At 40.5% G+C, this 14,284-nt stretch overlaps 1 protein-coding gene across 1 annotated transcript in view; it reads left to right on the top strand.

Annotated features, from left to right (window-relative positions):
- Window positions 1-14,284, top strand: part of igsf11 (immunoglobulin superfamily member 11) — a 109,004-nt gene that overhangs the window by 23,640 nt on the left and 71,080 nt on the right. The window contains exon 2 of the mRNA XM_034096691.2: window positions 6,985-7,014. Within this exon, the coding sequence (XP_033952582.1) occupies window positions 6,985-7,014 (30 nt within the window). The remainder of the gene's footprint in view (window positions 1-6,984; window positions 7,015-14,284) is intronic.

Below are 14,284 nucleotides of genomic sequence, written 5' to 3'. Positions count from 1 at the left end.
TTGATTTGCTGTCATTGTCTTTATCATTAAGGCCAGTTGATGTGCATGTGTGTGTTAGCTTTGCGTTTGTGTAACGTATGTGTGAATGTCTTTATTATCTTGGCTTATTAACGTATTAATCTTCGCCAAGAGTCCTTAGTTCACACATGAGTTAATTGACCTCTGGGGACATTTCTCTCCTCTGGTAAAGAACGTCTGGATGAAATGATTATTCTGCAATCGCAATAGATATGAGATTTGAAAGCGCCTTTGAGTTCAGGTAGTTCATTCGTTTTTTTAAATTAGTAATTTGAACACACCATCCCACATTATTAAAAGTGTCTTTGGATTTGTATTGATTCAATATGTTGGGTTTAAATAATTATTTAATTATCAGGCTTATTTAAACGATTAGAAATTGCAGAATAAAACCCAATTTAAACATATTCTGCACTTTTTTAAAAGCGTAGCTGACATATTGACATCATTTTCTACAACACGGAGATTCAATCTTTTGGAATGAACTCTGCATCTGTTTTATTCAGGTGCATATACATATTATATGAGCAATATTAAAAGTCTTAATCATCAATGATTAATATAGTCTTTGTGCTGTAATGTAGGCTAGGGCCCAGGAGGCTAGTGAGGTGGAACGTAAAACAAACAAATCATTCTCCATAAAGGAAAACATCCTTTAACAACCTCTCCGCTGCAGCCCGCATTGTAATGAAGAGAGCTGGCAATGAAAACTGATCAATGTGATGTCGCCGTGAGGGGCTTTTGTTACTTGTGTTTACATGAGTTTGCAGCACTCTCAAGGACAGTGTGTGTTTTTTGATGCTTGATACACACATGAGCGGGCTCACACGCTCACTCGGAGGCATTCAAACCTACGCAATCAAAGAGAAAACACTAATAATGCCTTCCTGAAACAAACAACTTGATTAACACTCAGGAGGGGGAGAGAATCAGGTGTGAACACCGTGGGTCATGAAATCATGTGTGAATATATGCCAAGGATGTGTTTGCTTGGTTTTAAGTAAATCTTCCCCTCTTAAGGGGGTTCGTTTGGGCATGTTATCTAAATCATTGCTGCTCAGCTCACCTGGTGATCGTCTTCTGGCTGTACACACTAGCAGGAGAGCCAAGCGTAGGTTTGCCTCTGGGAGACACATTGTTCTTTTCCTTGAAGCTGTACTTCTTCACTGTCCAACTCTTACTTTACTTGTTCTCTTTCCTAATATGGAGCTGTGAGTGAGGTAGGACATTATGACTTGTTTTTTTGCTTGATTCTAGTAATAACTAAGTCAATCTTGACCTTTACACACATGCAGGTCAATTTAAAACTATTTTTAACAGCTCTCAACATCTGTCTCAACTCTCAACTGCTTTAATGAATACAGGCAAAACTTGAGGTAACCCAGAGTGATTTGTTTTATTGTGTACTTTTCTCTGCATTTCATCTGCAGCCCTATTCCTTTCCCCCCAGGCCTCTAATTTTCTAATTTCCAACCTTCCACTAGATGTCCTCGATCTTTCCCTCCTGTTCTAATCACCTGACTGCCCCTCCCATCTTTAGACACCTGTTCCCACGTCCCTCATTTGTTTCATGGCCTTCACATCCTACCTGCATCTCATTCCCTAATCAGCCACCCACAATATAAACTGGCCCACAGCATGTTTCTGTAAATCTCTTATCTGAACTGCAGTGTTATCGCTTCTTGGTCTTTTGATTTCCTGCATGCCCCTTTTGGATTTGTTTGAACTGGCTCCCTTGACTGAACTCTGTACGCTCACCTACTCCATGAATTTCTATCAAACCTTGAACTCTATTGTCATCATTTGGGTCTTTCCTTTCTTCCTGTGTTTACTGGCTGTTTTTAGACAGCTTTTGGAAGAAGAATGAAGAGCTAAGTATTGCTAATCATTATGCTACGGAGAGAGAGAAAAACTGTTATCTAGGAGTAGATGTGATTAAAGATCATAGAAAACCTTTATTAAAAAAGGTTTGAAAAAGTATTACAAATACAGAACAAATTGTAAATCTAATGTATCAGTCAATTCGGTCGGAAATGAGAGGTGCATTGTTATTTTCCTTGAGCTTTTTAATAGAGATTTGCTGATGCAGGACTTTGTATCCAGGGAGTTGTTCGTGGTCTGCTTTAATCTACTTTTCAACTTTATTGGTTATTGGTCTTATTTATTTGGACCAGCCGCTCCCATCGACAGCAAAGTGAAGTTCCCTGGCGGGGGCAATGAGCTGAGAGAAGCTAAAAACCCTCTGTAGGCGAACTAGGTTTGCGTTATGAGGAACCCCTTAATACACATACTCTGATCCATTGTTCTTGGTTACATGTTGCAGGAGCGTTAAACAACCAAGTAAAGCTACTGTCAAAACAAATGTTTTGTTATTTATTGATTTAGGTTTCCCTCTTCTGACTTAGTTTTTCCACTCTACAAATTTCTTTAAAATGAAACATCTTTCCATTAACTCCCACAAATGCCTCCAGGTTTTGAGTGAACCTGCCAAGGAAATGCAAGTGTGCAATTATTAACATGGGCGAACGCAAGGGCAGATGCTTGAGAGTAAAGATTAAGAAATAACTAGGATGTCGGGAGGAAAACAAGACAGTACACAAGAGACAATTACACAAAGGGTTTTTGATATGTGCCCATCAGTGGGATTTTACTGTTATTTTCTTTTGAGTCGTAGCGATAGACTGGCCTACAGCTTTGGTGGCTTGGTCTCCATGGAAACTGACATTCCCTTGAAGGTGCTTGGCAGCCACCGCAACATGTTGAGCTTGTGTAATGGTTTGAAATATCCTGTAAAGTGCCTCAGAGGTTGGGATTCAATTCAACCTGCTCGGTGTAGACTCACACAGTGACTAATCACACCGTTTTACTGGGAGAGTTAGATGGAGCATAATGGCATTCAGACAGGGAACTATACAGTCTGTTGATTACATGTCAAATGTGTATTTTAGCTTGTTTGTTCTCGGATGCAGTCACTCTAGGAAACGATACATGGCATTCATTTAAAAGCACTTTCTGCTTTGAGTGTTACTTGTTGCCGCTATTTCTGACATGACAGGTTTCCTCAACCAATCATTAATTCAGTCCTTTCCCAACCAGGTCATTAAGGGAGGGGCATTTTCTTCAGATATATTTCTGTCAGATTTACTTTAATGTGTACATATATTTTATGGTATTTCTCCAGAACAACACATACGTTCCCATACTACATATCTGCGTTGTCTTTTTCTGTTTACAGTCAAAGTGTGTGGAAATCTGCAGAGCGAGCAGGTTGATTTGGATGAAACAAAGGACTTCTGAAAATACAAAATATAAATCAATGTTGAATTTTCTACATGGACACCATATTTTAATGAACGACTATGAGGCTTTGCTCCAGCTGGCCAACCTTTATGAATGAGAGTGGTGAGGCCACTCTGCTGGACAACTGATGAAATGATCGCTCGTCTCGGTCTTCGAGTGCAGGACGCTCAGGCCGTACAGTGTAAAGGTTCTGCTGCTGATGGGTCTGTCAGCAGATGAAAAGGATCAGTCAGGCTCAGCGTCAACCTCAGCTTACACGTCTGCTCCCAGAGCCAGCTCATGCGGAAAATATAGGCTATTATCACTGTGTGCTTTTTCTTTCTAACATTGAATGCATTGTGAAGAAACTCAAAATCCTAACATTGAATCGAATCCTCAGGAATCGAATGTGAAGACATGGCTAAACAAGTACAAGGCCTTCCTCGTGTGAGTTTTGATCTTGTCACACATCAAGGGGGTGTAATAGGACCGAGCACATGATCATATGTTTCCAAGATTATAAGCACTCGGCACTCTACAAAATGTTATATCAACAGCTAACATGAAAACCATAATGCTGAGGCATTGGTTGTGTTGAAAAGGTAACATGAGGACAAATACAATGATTGTTTACGGTATATGGCTAAATGAGATTTATCATGTGATTTAATATATTTTGGATTAAAACCCCAGACATAGACTTGCGCATGACATCATTGGTGTGTGTGTGTGTGTGTGTGTGTGTGTGTGTGTGTGTGTGTGTGTGTGTGTGTGTGTGTGTGTGTGTCTTAGAAACACTTTGTTAAGCTGGTTTGTATGCCACAGCAGCTCTGTTGTTTCCAGGCTTCCTGTAGCCTCGGTGGTCAGTTTCTTCACTGCTTGAGAGATTTAAAGGTTTTCCGGCACAGGACATGCCTAACTGCCCAACTCTCCTCTTTTCACGATTCCATAAAGTAAACTACAGTGCATAACAATGAGGGAGTGTAGTTTCCCCTCTGTGGGGGGAATAGAGTATTTCTGATTGTGCATTACATACAAAGAAGACTGATTGTTCAACATGAGAACTTTATTTAAAAATCTATTATACATCCTGGCATATGTTGCTAATATATGCCTGGAGTATTGAGTATGTACTGTTATATAGGAAAGCAAAGAGATTGTAATCTAAAGCGAAAGCTGAATGCATGTTTTCCCAGGAGAAGCCATGTCAAGTGGTTCCATCGTGGCAAAAAGCTTTTATCGCTGATGACACTCACTGTAGGTTTGCAAAATGTTACTGATCATTCACAGCCAGCGCTGGACCACCCCACTGAGCAGATCCTGTTCAGTGGAAAATAGCGAGCATCTGTTAGCACGTGTAAAACCAACAAGACAACAGGTCATGATCCACACATGAGATGGTTGGTTCCAGGGCATCTGCTTCAGACTGGAATACAGTAATTGAGGGTAGAGTGCTTCGGGAATTGTTCTTATGGGGAATTTACTACTGGCAGTGTTAGTAAGCAGAGTCTGGCACTGGGAGGTGTATACAACATTAATTATAATTCCGCGTGAATCTATTATTTATTATGTATCAAAATGTATCTGCAAAGTATTTTCTGTTATGTCCTCTGTGGACAGTGGGCATGATCAAACCTCTTTACACAGAGCTGAAATAATTAATCACAATTTGCACTTTAAATATGTATTTGAAATGGCCATGCAGTAATCTGTAACACACTTTATTCTTTAATACTGTAACATTTGAAACATAGAAAGTTTAGTTTGCTGCCGCGATACGAGCAGAAGTCAAATGTGGTCATTGCTGCCAACTGTAATGACGATGGCAGTAAAGATGATATTGGCAGCCTGTCAGATTGAAGTCAATTGAGGCAAATCCAGCCGCCATCTGATTTTATTTTGCCTGGCAGAGCAAGTTGTTTTATTGGGCGCACAGGCTATTTGACACAGCTTATGGTAATGGAAAGATTTACGATCGTTGTTATGCATGCTAACAATACAAGGTGAAGATGCCAGTTTACAATTTGAGCAGGCATGAAGGAAAAAGGCTTTCTGTGTGTCTGTCTCTGCCTGTTAAGCCCCAAAGCTCCCCTCAGCGGGGGCTTTTTTTTTTCTCAGGGCATCTATTTAAGAACCTATTAATGTGTTATACCAGATTAACGGGAAGAATCTCAGCTAACTGACGATACAAACAATTTTTACCAAAACAAAACACAAGTCTCATAAGAAGCATCTAAATGACCCCTGAGCGAAAAATGCTAACGGACATTGACACAGAACTCAAGATAAAAGATACCCTTATTACTTATCGTAGCTGCACATACAAGATATCGGATTAAAGCTGAGGTTCCACAGATTATTTAGGTATATATATCATCATCACTGAGTGATCCGAACTCACGACAGGGGAAGCAAACACAGACATCACAACACGTACCTTTACGTAGCTTTTACGGGAGATCGTCTCACCGTAGCTGTCAATCTGATCAAAAGACGTGTTCAATGGCATTAAAACGAGAAAAACGCGGCTGAATCGGTTAATCCATAGGTTGATAATGTTTCTGTGCAATCATTTTTTTAATTTATAATCCATAATTCAATTTGTTTGTAAAAATTGGAGAGTAAAAGTTAGCTGCTAATGGTAGCCACCAGAGTTATCGCAGCTTCCGGTCTTGGCTATGCGGCAGTCTCACACATTACCAAATAAGGAGTATGTGGGAGTTCCCCTCGATTCCATTGGCTCTGACGGTTAGAAAGAGATGTCAATCAGAAAAATCGAGCAAGGGGGGCCAGACATAGGTCAAATCCACCCAAATGACCCCAGAAGTGTTTTTTTTTTGGCTAAATCTCTCTAAAAAGGTCAAATTGCACTTGTTTTGCATCAATCTTGATACAGGGTACTTATTATATGTTGTAGTTTGGAGTCCTAAAGCTTTTAGTCTACCATCCCATCATTCAAGGTTGGTTCTCACTATAATAATTTACATTTTTTTACTGTGTTCAATCTGAATTTACTTTAAAATAAAAACATCTATATTGATTCTGACACTTCTAGATCCAACTCACAGGTTTAGTCTTGCTTTGAGAAAAAAGATTATTAATTTAACCCTTTTAGAAGGGAAGATATGGTCATTTGTTCTGGGAATGTCATTTTCGAGCCTGAGACCTGAAAAACAGGCTCGGGGCTTAACAGGCGAGTGCATACAGTATGTTTATGTATTTGTTATGTACCTGGCACATGTTGATTTTTTTGGTGGCTATGCAACCAGTCACAATAATGACTTTGTGGTCATTGCCTGGGAAAGATTTAATTAACTGTCCCCTGTTTGGTTAGATAATTTGTCAATAACGCACAAACACAGACACTCTCTTTCAAACACACACAGAGTAAGTCAATTTGTTTGCCATGCTCTCACTAATGCTGAGGTTAAAATGTACTCACAACGACTCGCTGCAGCAGGGGAGTCTTCTTGAGTGACACGGCTCAATAGGCAATGATAGAGGAGTATTGAGAAAAGCCGCTGACGGGAACAGATCATGGTGTGGGTTCTGTCTGCCCACGGAGAGAAAATACTGTTGTTTATTTTTCTTTAAATGATTTCATCAGTGTTGCAGCACACTGTATGATCTGCTCAGCCCCACTCGAAACACAACAGTAATTATGTTTTCTTCTTTTTTCCCCTGCAGGTTCAAGGTTTGATCTACACACAGGGAAAGGTACACAAAAGTCTTTCATTTCAAGATGTTGCTCTGCATGCAAAAGGCGATGGGGTGGTTTGATCGGCATTCAAATGTATACTGTGTGTTCAGGCTGTGGGCGGATGGATATTGAGGCATTACGGGGAGATCTGTGAACCAGTTTGTCATTTTGTTCCCACTGAACACATGCACACACACATATTTAGCGCAGCCTGTTATCCTAATCATGGTGAACATAACATCTGGATTAGGGGTGTTTTATAGTATCAGCTATAATCACACACAAACAAATCCTTCAATACTTCAGTTCACTTGCACCTGCTGCAAAATGGTATCTGCCTCTGTAAATAGCGCCTTTCTATACTGCAGAGCACTCAAAGTGCTTTGCAACACATGCCAACATTCACCCATTCATACACACATTCATACTGCCTAGTGGTGATAAGGCCACTCTAGCTAGTGAGCCTACCACTCCCTAAATAAATGATCTAGATTATGTCAATGTGTAATATTATGCGTTAGTTATAGCATGCAGTATGTGTTTAGGTTAAGTCTAAAACAAATCCTATCCCTCCCAATTGTCATTTTACTAAATACACAAGAGTAATAGCAGCATTATCTAAACTGAGATTTGTTGTTTATAGCCGTTTAGGGTTTTGCCATCGAGGCAGCATTTGATCATTATGCTGATGGTGGACATACAGCTCTTTTTGGTCTATTTCTGGCAGATGGAGTCCGTAACGGTTTATGTCTGCGTCCGTCCCTCTGTAGATCCCAGAGTATTTTAGTCCAGAATAATCCCCACCATCTGCTGTCTCCTCTACTACGTTTTAGTGCTCAGCATCTCTCCCTATATCCGTCACTCTAGTGTATACACCATTGCATTTCCTCTTCCTGTTTTCTCTATATATTACGATGATCCGTCGCAGCTGTATCTTTTAATTGTGATGCCTCCCTTCCCCTCCCATTCAGGCTCTCAATCTCCATCACCTTTTCTTCTCCTTCCTCTTCTCAATCTCAATATGACTGCTCCTTCTTTCGAATGGGTCTTGATCCATGATCTCTTCCCCTTCCTCCTTTGTATATTTGCTTTTCGTCTGTACTTGTTTAAATCTCTGGATGAGCCGCTACACTCTCAGTGTTTGTCTCTTGATCCATTTCGCTCCCACACCAACCACTCTCCACAAGCTGTCAAATCCTAATCTGGGCATCATGAGAACAGACTATACCCTCTAGTTTCTAATGAAACTCCTAAATATCCACTCTGCTAGGAACAGAGTTTAAAGTTGAAATGCGTCTCTGCTGCTTAATCACTATAACTAGTAAAATACTAAATTGTTTTATGTCATTCAAATTAAAGGAATGCCTTAAATATTGTGTAAAGGCTATTGTGTAAGAAAATACATGTAGCGCTGTCCAAATAAAGCAATCAGCTGCTCAACATTAAAACATTGTATTGTTGTTTTGATATCTGAATCAGTTTGTGACTAAAATATGACACATATTAGATGTTTTCAAACCTCTAAACTACTTTCTTTCTGTCAGACGGACGCATGACTGACTAGTTTCCCCACTTTAGTTGTTCTCTGGCAAATGACGACTGCAGAAACAAGAGTTTACGACTGTATCTCTTATTTCCTCTGTCCTCCTCTGTCACAGTGATGCTCCAAGGGGCGATGGCCTCTTTGTCAAATTAATTCAACATGACGAGAACACTTAACCTCAGAGTAGAGACATGTACATATGACATTGATGAGCTCCACTTAGGGGCACCAGTGTGCTACAGTGTGAAATGTAAAAGCACTGCATGTGTCACTGTGTGGCTCACAGCAATCATAATGTAAGCAACAAAAACACAGACAGGTATGACATCCACACCTCAGTGACGCGGCTCACAGCCATGTTCAGCACATTTCTGTACCAGCACACAGCTGGATTAACAATGACTGAATGGATTAGGGAGAGAGTCAGACAGAGACAGAATGATAAAACACATTGACTCTTGTGTCAAGTGGGTATTTGATAAAGCCGGATACCTTAAACAGATACCGATAATACCCGAGATCATCATATTTTGGCTCGACTGCCAATGACATCACATAACCATGCACTCCACATGTAGAACACACACACACACACACACACACACACACACACACACACACACACACACACACACACACACACACACACACACACACACACACACACACACACACACACACACACACACACACACACACACACACACACACACACACACACACACACACACACACACACACACACACACACACACACACACAGCACTGAGCAGATCATATTCTCGTCATCTGACGCAAATCCATTAGCGCTAGGAGACACAACCTCATCCATCCGCACTTTTCCCTCAATTCCCCCCCACTTCCTCTTCTCTTACTCTTTCCCAGACATGAGGTCCCCTATGTGGGACTTCTTCTCAACAAGCTCCTCTGAAATGACGGGAACAGGGACAGTCTAACAGTGAGATTAAGAATGTAGGTGACCACAGCCCGCTGGGCAATATGTCACATTTTTGTAGGTGGCTGTTAAAGAGCCAGCTTCTCATTACCCCACTCTGATTGACACATGTATCAGTTCTTACACTTTTCCAGTCCTCTCAGAGCAGTCAGATATATCAAAGCAGATGTCGATAAGTTTGACCAAAGCTAAAGCGAATAATAATAATAATACGTGTTTTTATTATAACACCTTTCATGGAAATAGAATTTCACAAAGTGCTTCACAATTAAGAACAGAAACAAGAATAGAGATATCATCTTAAATTAAACCATCTACACCTGGAGGCTATAGTTGTCCTCTAAGCTAATTTCTTGTTTTAATTGAACAGTAATGAATAATGATGGTCATCATTTTTTTTTTTAAGTACGCCGCACATTCTGTGTGTGTGTGTGTGTGTGTGTGTATGGCAGTAGTATGATTGCCAGCTGGGCCATTTACACTAAGACTGCATGCCTCCCTGCTGGTGTAAATTCCTTTGGATTGCTGTTAAAAGCCACTTTTGCCATTTCCCTGCGTGTTCAATGTTATAATCTGCCATGATGTCATTCTTCTGTTGCTCTTTTATCCTCTGCTGCAATGTGTTTCTTGGATTACTCCCATTTTGACATTGCGTAGCACTCTAAGAATGTCAGAAATGAATGGGCAGGCAATCTGCTTGACTATTCAACATGTTCGTAATTGAAATGCCGAAAAGGCAGCTCTGGCTAATCAGCTTAAAGATGTAGTCCACAGTTGACGGATAATAAAGAGGATCGTAGTGCTGAAGAGTCTATTACCACCCCTATAATGAGAGTTCACTGAATATGATCTGAGGACAATGGAGGGATAGGAAAGTTAGGAGGGAGAGGGCGGCAGGCTTAGAGGGGGCTTCGGTGCTAGCTCCCATTGTTCAAAAAGAGGAACATCAAAGGGGCTGAACACCCACTGCAGAAATGCAAGTTTGTGAAAATGAGTTTTTAGCGGAGATTTAAAGGATGTCCCTTGTTGCTGTTGCAGGATATAAGATCCGTGCATACAGGGGAGCAACAATTATAGAATCATTTAAGGAAATCCTTCTCAAAAGGACCGATATCTTTACTGATTTACTTGCTCTATGCGTAAAATATGCTCAGACAAATACAAATGATGTAGATGCCAGACTTGAATCATAGCTTCATTGTAGGTACCATCTCTAAAAAGTTTTAAATGAAGATGTCTCAGTTCATTGAGTCTATGTAAGAAAGGACAGTTATTTGCTCCTTAAGTAGAATATATCTATTGCAGTACATAAACATTATCAATGTTAGTATTGGGACCATCAATCATTGATGTCTGATCTTACATTTGGTAATATGATTTGTCTTCTTCGTGCTCAAGAATCTGAGATGGACATTACCTCTCTGCCAGGCAAGCAGATAGTTGCAGCAATCAGTCTTGGTATTCATCGGGTTTAACCAGTCTATGGTTTTAACTTGATAAAAAGGGTAACTTATGAAAGAGGTGTAGACATTTATTGAGATTGTTTCATGGATATCACACACATTTGCCAAAGATTTATGAGTGATTCATGAGAATACAGCAACAAGTTCAACTTAACATAAACTTAAAAAAACGGTGGTAATAATGATGTGTACTTGTAATGGAGATTTGTTTTTGGTTATCGTGACAAATATTTGTCCACATTGCCACACCAAAGAGTCTCACAAGTTCAAGCCCCTGTAGCAGTTTCTAAATGCTGACTACTTTGTTTCCTGCAGTAAACACCTCAGAGAAGCTGCTTTGTGGAGTTGAATAATGCACCTTGTTCCTGACATGATGTATCTTGGGAAATCGGTGCTCCAGTGAGTACAGTTTACATCCTGGTACATCATCGTGCTCTGACGGCTCCGGTGGAAGGATAAAATGCCAAAGGACGACTTTTCTCCGGACTGTCCGCCACTCATCTCTCTCTCTCTTTCACTTTCACACGTTCTCATTCCCTTTCTCACCTTCTGACCTTCTAACCTCACTTTTCCACACGCGCCGCACATACACACATTGCCACAGCCAGTGTTTATGAGGTCAGGGATGTGAGCATGAGAGGAATGACACAGGACACACTAGCACCTTTCCAAGCAGCGGTGCTATAACAGGGCTACAGCAGTATGACATATTGGTGACATCTTTCCTTAAAGAGCATACGTCTTCTTACTTTATTGTAAAGTTCAGTTTTCAATGCTGCAGAATGTATTTTATAATATGCTAATCCTATTAAGGTTGAAACAAACACCACTAGGAATTAACAGTGCATGCCACAATTATTGAAAGGTCTCGGTGTGATCAGATGTCCAATTTAAATGAACCTGTCCTTGCAATGACTCATAGTTTGCACTTTACAGGAGGCCCTTATGACAATATGTACAATCACCAGAGATATCTGTATATGTCTCTTTATAAAGGAAAAGGAAATATGATGCAATATTTTATGTTTATAAGATTTAAACATAAACACAGGTAGTCAACTTGCACTTATTCATTTTCTTCTCAATAGTTGGATCAGAATATTGATAGAACTCTAAATACTGGAAAATGTGCGAACACTTTTATCTTAACCTAACTTTAAGACTTTTTGCATTCACACTTTCTTAAAACACACCCTAATAGAATACAATGCTGACATTCTATACTGTTTATTGTATTCTATCCAATTCTATCCTATTCTCTGAGGATGTGCCACGAGCATAATGTATCTTAGCTCTCTCTGCTGTGCCCTCCAGCCATGTGTAGGACTACTTTCTCTCTACATGTCTAAGGTGAACAGATGCCAGCCACAGGAATTGAAGAAAAAGGGCACAGCCAAAGTCCCGATGCTCGTTAACGTTGACTACGCTATCATTAATCATCACACCTTAAAGTATTGGAGACCTGCAGGATATCAACTTGGAGTTTGTTTCAAAGGACAGTTGCAGTTTGGTAGGGACTAAGGGTACCATTATATAGGCCACGACAAAGGGACAACAGCAATGCATTTGTTATTAACGAGGTCAGTGACTATAGTGATATATTACTGCCTTTTAGCCATATTCCACACATGTGTTTTTATGAGCTGCAGTCATTTAAAAAAAAAAAAAAAGTAGCAGTACACTTGAGATTTAAAGGATATATTTAAGGGTGTTCCATTTTCACATTCAAATATCTTCAGAGCTCCAACCTGAGGTGTGTGTAAGGTGAGGAAGGCATTGTGGGTAGGACGAGGTCAGGCCCTGAGGCTCGGGCATCGGTTAGTGTCACGTGGCTAATATAGAAAGTGTTGTGTCAGAGTAATAGGAGCTAAGAGGAAACTCCTGATACATGTCACACACACACACACACACACACACACACACACACACACACACACACACACACACACACACACACACACACACACACACACACGCACACGCACCATGTATACATCACTTCAGGGGACATTACATTGACTTACAAGCATTTCCTGGAGACTTATCCCAACCTTAACCCTTAACCTTACCCTTACCCTAATCCTAATCCTAACCAAGTCTTCACCCATAATGATTCCCCTTATGGGGACCTCCGATTTGTCCCCATACGGGAGGCGAGTCCCCGCACGTGACTGTGTAAACTGATTTAGGTCCCCACAAGTATAGTAATGCTAAGCCACACACACACACACACACACACACACACACACACACACACACACACACACACACACACACACACACACACACACACACACACACACACACACACACACACACACACACACACACACACACACACACACACACACACACACACACACACACACACACACACACACACACACACACACACACACACACACACAAAGACTGCCTTCCTATTCGGCTGACTTACTACTGACACTTAACACTTGACCCATTTGCCTCAATAGAACAATTATTCATTGTAAGCAAATGAAAAAAAAAGATGTGTGTAGAAGAAAAGGACAGTATGAGTGCTTTATGAGGACAGATCGTGAGGAAATATGTTGAGTTCGGAGAGGTACGGCTGGAAGATGAGAGTTAAAAGTTTGTCTGTGATTGACAGAGGGAGGAAGGCAAGGAGTGAAATAAATGGGGGAGGGACGGAAGAGGGGGAGCAGCTGTCCTAAGATGTCTGTCTCTGAGGGCTCAACCAGGAAACATCTTTTAACTTTCTCAACCTTGGCATTTGGACAGATACGAAAACAAGGTCCAGAAATAAAACTGTACGGACAGGAAGGAGAATATTATCAGACGTCTATAAAGCTTTTCCTAAAATTCAACTAAAATCTAGCACCTCTCTGTTCCATATAAGCAGAAAGAGGTTGTTTTGGATCAGCGGGGCAAGAGGGGCAACGGGTAATGTAAAGCCCTGAAAAGCTGTGACCTTTTTCTTCTTGCTTTTGAAATCTGAATCTTCAATATCTGTTACTGCAGTGGAGTTTCACAATCCCCCTTTGTCTCATTTGAGACCGTTTATTACATACTTTCAGAAATACAAGGTTGGACAGGGGAAATTAGCCAGGTTTTTTTATTGATTGACCTTTTGGAAATAAAACATGTTTGTATGCCAGAAGCAGGATCTTTGAGCCAGCAGAGCATCATGATGCATACTTAAACCACCTGGAGTGATAATCACAGGAGCAACAATGACAAATAGCTTGGAGCACAGTATTTTAGTTTTGACCATTTCACCTGACTATTGTTCACATCGTATCAACAGTGTGCCACAGTGAACATATCTTAGTTCTATTAATCTTCTT

Source organism: Pseudochaenichthys georgianus, chromosome 13 (assembly GCF_902827115.2).
Source record: "Pseudochaenichthys georgianus chromosome 13, fPseGeo1.2, whole genome shotgun sequence".
Lineage (NCBI taxonomy): Eukaryota > Metazoa > Chordata > Actinopteri > Perciformes > Channichthyidae > Pseudochaenichthys > Pseudochaenichthys georgianus.
The sequence above is the reverse complement of the archived record's forward strand: the minus strand, read 5'-3'. Positions and strand labels throughout refer to the sequence as shown.